This window comes from Penaeus chinensis, chromosome 13, assembly GCF_019202785.1.
Source record: "Penaeus chinensis breed Huanghai No. 1 chromosome 13, ASM1920278v2, whole genome shotgun sequence".
Taxonomy (NCBI): domain Eukaryota; kingdom Metazoa; phylum Arthropoda; class Malacostraca; order Decapoda; family Penaeidae; genus Penaeus; species Penaeus chinensis.
The window spans coordinates 13,060,092-13,070,091 of NC_061831.1; the positions used below are offsets into that span (position 1 = coordinate 13,060,092).

Consider the following 10,000-nt stretch of genomic DNA (forward strand, 5'->3'; position numbering starts at 1 on the left):
GGGATGAACAATAGCCACCAGAGTCATCTCTAACTGGTACCCCCGTGGTGCCAGTGGATCGTGGTATCATTCACTACATTTGGTAATGGGTGCTTCTGTTACTAAGTGAATTCCTGTTGAGAGGAAATCAATGGCTTCCTGGACACACTGGAAGAGATCAACGAATCCTTGCATTCCTGCAGGTGATGAAAAATAGTCCCGTCTATATGCGCAAATCACCATCTCTGAACTCCACTGGCTGAAATGTCATTCACCTTCTCCAAAACTATAGGAGAGTGGTTGCTCTCATGGCATGTCAAAGTTAAATCCATTTGTGTTCCAGCTGAACTAACAATCAAGTCACTATTGGTATGTCACTTTCAGTATCATTGCGTTAACTCGTTTAAACGACAACTGTAAAGTCTTTCCTCAGCAGTTGCAGTGGCTAATGAAGTCTCCCAAGAGCAGAAATAGCTTAGGTGATTAATCATTTATGGGATAATATGTAACTAGGTAGATGTCTACTCAAACCTACCCTTACAGCCTTAATGTATCATCATTGATTCCTTTCCTCGAAGTCTATTATCAAAGGTCCTATAATAGGCTTGAACCTGGCATTCTCTCAGGGAAATCGGGCAATTTTTCACGGTGAAATAGGCCATTTCAAATTTGTACTTCCAGTACAGATTATTAAGTCTTCTTTTCCTCGCCCCTCGCCCATCAAAAGTCTAATAGATAGAAGCTATATCTCGGGGAATCTATCCAAAATCCACATTGATAGCGATGAAATATATGCAGACACCACCCAACACGTCAACTTAACCCTAGCCATTGAAACAGCTGATTAACTTAGCCATGTCGATATTAAAACGCTTGTCTAAACGGAACAGAAGATCAAAGGTGCGTGATGTTAACTCTAGGACACTGCATGGTTCAACCCCACGACTCTTGCCTCCTAGTAGCACGCATAGCAAACACACGGGAGGGTTTTCTCTGGGTCAAGATGGAATGAACCAGGGGAGGGTGCGCCTCTCTTCTCATAGACATAGGTGCACCTGGGAGTTATTTTGTCTTATTCTTACCGGTGATCCAAGGGTGGTTGTCGAAGTTATTAGGTGTTTTATTACCTGTTGTATAGAACACTAATTCCTTAAACTGTATTTAGAATATTGCAGTAAGAATGACTTTTTTTTTATGCTATTAATATATATACAGTTTATAGCTTATTTATCATATTAGTATTGCAAGTAGTTACATGTATTAACTAACTAACCTGTTCTTATCAACCTATTCCTTCTTTATCAATCCATGACGTATTGTAACCTTAATTAGGTGGCTTATGTACTAACGCTTCCATTTATAGTCAGTAATTTCAGTTATAAAGATTATTAATTTTACTCAGGTGTAATTGACAACTTTTTAGTTTATATGGTTTACAAATCTAATGTGATTATTCATTATGATTTTAAAACTTATTTTTCTTCGTCACGCTGATTCATTTCCTTTACTGTGCGTATGTATAATTATCATACTTATTACTTCGCCTTCTCATACATAATACATTTTCATTGTTCTCATCTATATTTATAAATGTTCACTATTAACACTATTAACTTTTCCTTATTATTGTATTCAGTGTCCATTACCATACTTATTACCCTTTCTTCATAATCAGTGTTTCTCAATATAGCAACTTTTTTTTATTAATTCCTTTTATGATAGCCTTCTATGGAACTGAGATTAGGGTTTTCCAGATTTGTGTGTGTTTTGAATGTTTGTGGCATTTCATTTCTATTGGCTGTGGATATTTTAGGAGCTAATTCACATATGTTTCCAGCGGAGATGAGTGTCAAAATATCTATTGACTCATATACAGAAAAGAAATGCGGAATGGACGAAAGATTGACATTTTCTTTGGCAAATTTGAGGACTGTCCTAAAAATAGTCTTTAACTTTCTATGACTCAGTCTTTTGTTTTTTAAGACTGTCCTTAAAAGATAACGCGAATTAATATTCACATTTTAGAAGACCCTATAATAATAATTCAATGTAATAATGAAATAAAATCTCTATTGCAGTGAATCTCAAGTGTATAATAACTATAATATTACATAGCTAACACATTTTATATGTTTACATGGCACCCTGAGAAGGTGCGCGGCGTCTTTTGTATGTATCTATGAGAAAACCTGAGCAAACAAGGAGGAAGCGTCCCAATTAACAAATGACAATAAGTAAAAAGGTGTCAGAAAAGTTATCTTCAACAATTGTAGAATCGCATTATTATAGTTGGCGTCCCATAAGAACAGTTAAAAAAGTCCTTACGCGTGTAGGACACCTCCGGAACTGTCTTAAACATCGGCCGAATAATAGACAAAAATAGTGCTAATGACATTGTCGCTATGAGTTATAGACGAAATCTTAGAGCAATCTTTTCGAAGCAAATTTCGAAGTCTATGACCTTTCGTGAATAACGCCCAATATTTCCAGCAAAGGGGGCTTTTCTCTCCCCATGGATCCCTTCTCTATGGGCCACTGCACACTAACCTTACGAAACCCAACGAAACCTAGCCTGTTTACTTCCTAGCCAAGGAATTACCTCCTCATAATCATATTAAGAATTGAATATGAAATATCTGAAATATTTCGTTGGTTATAGGTATCACAAAATAAATCCATACTTTCGTTTCCGTATTCATGCTGCTTAAAGTAACCTAATACCTTAAAACCAATCTTCTCTTATCAAACTCCATTATCACACCTACCCTTTTCTCTTCGTGATCTAAATCCAGTCATATCCAGCCCGACCATATTCCCCCCTCTCCCTTCCCCCCTGACCAGTTCGATTCCCTCCCTCAGGTATGGGCAGCGGCGGCCGTCCAGATCTTCTTCTCCATGACCCCGGGCTACGGCGTTCTCACCACGATGAGTTCACACAACAAATTCCGGAGCAGCAGCATGAGAACGGCGAAGATCGTGCCCATTGTGTGTGCCATGACTTCGATCTTCGTTGGCTTTGTGGTATTCTCAGTCCTCGGTTTTATGGCACACCGCTTGGGCACGACCGTGGACAAGGTCACTGCTGCGGGTGAGTGGGAGGAGAGGTCGTGGGCGGTTGGGGGGACGGGCGCGTATTTTTCGTTGCGTGTTGGGTGTCTGTAAGGAGAAGGGTGTGTGTGTTAGAATGAGAGTAAGTATTTATATTTTTCGGTATGTGTGAGTGTGTATGAATGAATGAGCGTCAGTTTTTATGTTTTTGAGTATGTGTAGGTATGTGCGTGAATGAGCATAAGTATTTGTGTTTGGTTGGTATGCGTAAGTGTATGTGAGTGAATGAGGGTAAGTATTTCTGTGTTAAGGTATGTATAAGTGTATGTGAATGAACATACATATTTGTGTTTTGGAGTTTGTGGGAGTGTATGTGTGAATGAAAGTAAGTATTTGTGTTGGATGAATGAACGAGCGTAAGTGTTTTGGGGCATGTGAATGTGTAAGAGAGGGCATAAGTATTAGTGTTTTCGTGTATGTGGAAGTGTGTGTGAGTGAACAAGCGTGAGTATTTATGTGTCAGGGCACGTATCCGTGTGTGTGGACGTACGTGGGTGTGTGGCAGTCTGGAATGTGCGCGTGTGTATAGCCGAATGGGAATATGTGAGTGGGTGAGTCAGAGTGCATTTGGTTTATCGCGCACTATCTGTTGACAAAAATGAGAAGAGATGTAACGATATCATAAACAGAGATATTAACATGGAATTTATTGTCACAAGGTAATAACACAGAATTCAAATATTCAACAAATTCAAGCTAAACTCGTCATAGAACCATAAAAATAACTTCTACTTATTCATTTACTTATCATTATTATTAAATCTGGAATTGAAGGATTAATTGATCCTTCTCTTTCTACAGATAGGTTTAATTTCATGGATCATAAACATGATAATTCCAAAGCGTAACCACTGGCGCTACCCTCATTTCCTTATTTCCATAGTGTAGCAAAGGTATGAATGAGAATCAATATAATCACAGCGCAAAATAGGTTTTTGATCGGTTTCAATTATATCTTCGGTTTCGACCATATCTACGTCGGAAATGCTTGTATTTCTGAGGAAGATATAAATAGAACTGGTTAAATATATCTCTTGCACTGAGAAGATACGAATTCTCATTCATACATGTTCTGATATATTTAACGGAATTAAAGTAGATCTAGACATTGCCGTTGATCACTGTACCTGTCCCGTATATGAAATGTTTATTATACTATATTTTTTCATTGATATGCATTAACCATGCGATAGAATTCTTTGTAAAAAATCAGTGTTTTGATTCATTAAATTATTAATTATCGTCCATGTGATCTCACAAATAGCCATTTAAAAAAAAAGAGAAGCACATAATTAATGATTATGATGTATACCACAACAATGCGGTTCATAATAGTCAGTGTTCGAAATTATTCATCGGTTAATTATGGCCCGCGTGTTATTTTCTTTTTTTGCTTTTTTGATTTGTTAATTGTGGTCTATGTTGTTCTCTCCTTTTTTATTTTCACTTGTTAATTATGGCCCGTTTTTTCTTCTTTTCCCTGTCTTTTTTCTTTTTATTTGTTAATTATGGTCCATGTTACATTCCTTTTTAGTTTAGGTAATTATTGTCCTTTTCGTTAATTAATTTGTTTTGCTAATTACGGTCTTTCTTTGTTGTTATTGATATCCCTATTTTTATTTTTTTTCTTCTGACAGACGCATTCATTAACGAATTTCCTCCCACAGGGTCTGGGTTGGCTTTCATCATCTACCCCGAGGCGCTGTCCCTGATGCCTCTTGCTCCTCTCTGGTGCGTCCTGTTCTTCCTCATGCTCTTCTTCGTGGGTATCGACTCTTGCGTGAGTATTGACCCTTCGTACTAAGTGGGTTAAAGTGTCCTGTGGTTCAGTTTAGTTCATTGTGTTCCTATTTTTTGTGTGGTCTTGTGTATATCATATCAGTATATGATATAGTATAGAGTGAATATCACAGGTAGAATATGCTTATGAAGTAAGTGATGAAGTAAGGTACCCAGCCAGCCAAGGGAGGTGCTACAAGGACCAAAATCCCGCAAGGGCGCCGTCTTACCCCCCCTGCAGGAGAGTCCCGGGAGCGAATCCGAGTTATATGTTAGGTATAGAAATCAGGCGTGATGACTATTGCGTGCAAATATTGACACTTAATTGAATCTACTGGATAATATTACCTATATATATATTACCAATTTATATAAGATGTGGCCTGAAATAAATTATACGAATGGGTAGCATGAAAACAGAAAATACTAAGGTCTTCTAAGATATGCTTTGTTGGTGTCCTCTATACACACACAAGGAAGTCGTCGCCATCTGGTCTTTGTGGCTTTCTGTAGAAGCGAATCTATAAGGATGACATCTGTCGTTTTGCACTTTTTATCTATTTTGCGGTTTTTCCTTGCAGATTTTTGTTCTGGAGATTTTTTTAGATTCTTGAAACAGCTTTTTTGCAATAATGTCATTTTTAATTACTCTAAATATGGATATTTTTCATGTGCATTATGATATTCTTTAGTACCATTTCAATATTCATATGGGATCCAGCAAAGGCAAACTACAAATTTCTTAATCAAGAGAGAGAAAAAAACAGGATTTGCTCGAATAGTTTTCGTATTGTCACTGTAATCATGGGTTATGCTTGCCGGAGGGTCAGAATGAATAAATCCCACAGACCCAAATTAACTAATCATTGTCTCGATATCACTGTAAATGTTCTTTCTCATTCATGTCTCTTCTAATGAGAAATTAGACTGATTCAGATTCTGACACCGACGACGAGGAAGGCGCTCTTGACATGAATCTTCGAAGAAGAACCGAATCAGACTGCTTCGTGTCAGGTTTCAAACATTAAAATGAACGAGTCAGATTTCAAGCCTAGTTTCGTATAATAATAAGAGGAAAGCGAGGATCCCGGTGTCATCTTATGAATAGGACGCGAAATTTGAAACTCAAGGATTGGTCGTTATGAAGTTTCTTTTTTGCCCTTCTACTTCTAAGCTCGGGGACTCTCTTTCTGCTGATGTCTTCCCCCCTCAGTACCTCTCATTATTCAAAAGACAAATATTTTTCCCTAAATCCCTGATGCTACAGGTTCGATTAGGGGATTTTCTGTGTGTTTTCGATGTAAATGAATAGTGCTGCTTGATGTCATTGCTATTTCTAAGGACAGGAAAGTAAGAGTGCCATTACCTTGTAGGATTTCAGGATTATATTCATTACAACGAGATCCCCCCCTTAAAAAAAATATATATCGCATAACATTCTCAGCGTCTTTGGTAGATGGGAAAATAATGGCCTTGTTTTCTTTCTTCTTTCTGTAGACTCTATTACACAGAAGCCTTAGTCTCAATTACGAGCAAGGAAATGAAATTTAAGTTCTAATCTAAGACTTCCTTTATGCTTTTATAACATCACTTGGTGCTAGTTTTATGAGCGTACATATCATCTCCACCAATAAAGTAAACTGCTGTATATATTTTTTTCATCGACCTTTTGTTTTTCATTAGTTAGTTAACATAAAAAAAAAACTTGTTGACTGGCACGATCCTGAAGTTTACTTTAGTCGATTTCTTAGTATTTTACATCACTATCTACAATTTAATTCCAAAGGTATTTAATTATGCTTATATTTCCCGAAAAGTTTGTGTTAGTGAGCTTAACATTAAAATGCCCAACAACTATGAGAAAGCTGGAATGCTTACGTTTGCAAGCTGAATGTTATCTCTTCATGTGTAAATGAACGATGCTAGTATTATTACATCCCATGAATATGACGTTTTAGATTCACATAGATTTTCTTATGTGCTTATCCTACTGGTGATCAAATGGCCATTTGTCTCTCCACACGTAAGCTGTATTTTCCCCTTCACGCGAGGAACGTTTCTTGGAACATGATCTGCGCATGATGTGGCACGTTTCTTGGAATTTCCCAGGTCATTAAAATAACTCAGGAGAAGTCCTTCAAGGAGCTGTCTCTCTGCGTCTTCGAAGAATGGACTCTTAATAATACGAAAAATTGCGGGCTTAGCAATCTCAAAAATCTTTACACACTCACATGGATTCGTGAAGCAATAACCCCTTTGCTTTATAGTGCCAGATGATTATTTTAGTAACCGCGTACATCCAGTGATTTGTGATATATTTCTTTGTAAATATCATAATTTTTCTTTCAGAATTTATTTTTTTCTCTCATTTTTTCTCCTTTCTCTCCCTGTCTTGTTTATTGATTTATTACTTCGCCATTTAAACTCATATATTAATAGAATTGGATTTAAACATTACTCCCATTTTTCTTCAACAGAAGAATCATGATAACGTGAAAAAGCATTGCTAACGATAATAGTATGTTTTCTCTTCTTGACTATTTTTCAGTATTTCCTATTTCGTTGCAGAAATATATTAATTTCTTAAGTTTGACACGAGCGTTGTAATTACAAGTATTTTTATTTATTTTTTTATTTTTTTGCTTTATTAGTAATTTTAATGTGATGAGGGTTGTAATCGCCACTTGTATCTGTCAGCCTTTTCCCTCGAAGTTAATTATTTCTAAAGCTTATGTAGTCCACTGAATGCCTGATCGACACTGATATTCGGTTGACATGATATTTTCAGTTGCTTAATCCCTGGAGAAATATTCGTGCGATTTATTGTTAAAATGTGTATACCGATTATGTTTCGTGTGAGACCTGGACACTGAACAGTGCTCTGAAAGCCCGTCTTGACTCCTTTGGTACTAAGTGTCTTCGCAGAATCATGGGGTATACCTGGAGGGACCATGTGTCTAATCAGAGGATACTCCTTGAGGCTGATTCATGACCTATTACCGGTCTGATACGAGAGCGCCAACTTCAGCTCTATGGGCATGTGGCTCGTTTTCCTGAGGAAGATCCGGCTCATAGGGTCATCTCCGAGAGGGTTGACCCAGGCTGGAGAAGACCAAGGGGAAGGCCACGGAACTCAAGGCTGAAGCAAATCGATCAGATCTGCCAAGATGTGCTGGGGGTGGGAAGGAATGCTGCATGGAGGCTTGCTCAGAGGGACCACAGGAGGTGGAGGTAAAGGTTGGGCACGGCAAAGCGCAACCATGCGTATGCCCCCTTATGATGATGATGATTACGTTTCTAAGTGTTAAGTATCTGAACCTTTTTTATTAGTATCATTCAGACACATAAAGGATCAATTTCTAGGCCTGACTCTACGGATGAACCATTAAAATATTTTCTGAGGTTTCTGTACTTCCGACGAACGTGTGAAACCAAAAAGAATCTACACACGGAAATATTTTTTCACATCCATACCTTTTCTACAAGTGATCCGCCTCGTTCCCTTGGTGTGCTTTAAATAGCATAATGGTGTGTTTACCGCAAGCAGATTTAGGGGGAAAAAGACTCGTCCCTGGTGAAATATGAGAAAGCTGGAATGCAAGTAGGAATCACTTTTCATTTTATCGTTATGACTGGAATGGAATTATTTTTTGCCATTTCCATATGTTGGATATTTCTCATTCTCAGTCGTTTTGTTGGCATTATTCTTAAGTTGGATATCTTGAAATAATTTCATTCGTTGGTGTGTTTGGTAACTTTACCTGTCTGCTTCATTAGCAAAAATGTTAATTTCCTTGCTTATATTACTTTGACAGAGTTCTTTGTGCCTAAAAGTAGGCAGTGAGGAGAAACGAAATATGAATAATGCCGTTCTTGCATTTGTAAACTACTCACTTCATAGTCTCTTGGAATTGAACTTCGGAATCAACGGCAAGATTATGATGTCGAAACAAATATCTATTCTCAGCCAGTGCCACTGAAACACTGCCTGTGTAAAGACCAACAAAAGCAGTCATCAGATCATGTTTTCCATTCTCAAGATTTCTAAAGCTGATTGAAAATTTGTCTGACTTCATATTCCATCCAAGTTTTGTCTGAGCCTCATCAGATATCATGACTCATCAGGTATCATATTACATTAGACAAGACACTAGAACTCGCATATTAACTTTACTAACCAGTAAAGTGAACTTCTCCACTTTCTTGGTATAAGTCTTTGTTTCCATCTTTGTAAAATAGATTCAGTAGTTCCTGAATCACTTCCATTTGAAAAAAGAAGAAGAGAAGTAGGGTGTCATATGAATACAGAAATCCGATAAAAAAAGAACACTGCCTTTATTATTGTCTCCCCTACAAAGTGGCTAATTAATTTAAATTTCACATTAATGCTTTTATATCACTCAAGTTTCCTTTTCATATTCAGATCATCTACGATTCAACTATTGAAAGTGGTGATTGCTATGCTTCACAAAACCGTGCTGGGAAGAAATGATTTCTATGAACGGCAATAGGGAGGATCATGTGTACGATGATGGAACTAAACACTGTCATTATAGTAAAGAAACTATTAATCATGACGTCTCGAGGAGGACAGTCCTATTCATCAGACAACAGAAACAGGAATGAAATGAAACTTCACGATTTCCTGTAGTTTAATTTCAAGTAATTCATCACTACGATGAATGCCATTGTCTTGTTGTAATTCTATAAACCCATATATCGCCCTGTTTCCCCTATTCTTTGGAAGAGATTAGCTTTTATTGGATACGTTTATTCGTATTTTCTTTGGATTTTGCTATTTCGCTTCGTTATCGTTTTTTTTTTTATTTATTCCGTAACCCCCACCCCTCTTTTTTTTTCTTTTTCCTTCTTTTTTTGTTTTTTTACTTTCTCTGCCGTTAAGCATTTTTCTCTAGCATAACGTCCATGTAAAAATCCTTGATGTTTAGAGTCATTTTGCGAAGCCCTGTTTGATGTCACTGTTTTCACGCCATTTTAATTTCCTGTCGGGAAAAAAGGTCTTTAAGGATTAATTCCCGGCTTATGGCGACGGGATCGCTCTTTCCCCGCTTTAATCAGTATTTTTGTTATTGTTGCTGTCATTGTTTCATCATCATTATTATCATTACCATTA

At 37.2% G+C, this 10,000-nt stretch overlaps 1 protein-coding gene across 1 annotated transcript in view; it reads left to right on the forward strand.

The window, feature by feature from the left end:
- The window catches only part of LOC125031573 (sodium- and chloride-dependent glycine transporter 1-like), a 34,109-nt gene that overhangs the window by 16,137 nt on the left and 7,972 nt on the right, over positions 1-10,000 (forward strand). Inside the window, exons 10-13 of the mRNA XM_047622454.1 lie at positions 124-182; positions 870-1,074; positions 2,821-3,067; positions 4,755-4,867. Coding sequence (XP_047478410.1) covers positions 124-182; positions 870-1,074; positions 2,821-3,067; positions 4,755-4,867 — 624 coding nt within the window. The remainder of the gene's footprint in view (positions 1-123; positions 183-869; positions 1,075-2,820; positions 3,068-4,754; positions 4,868-10,000) is intronic.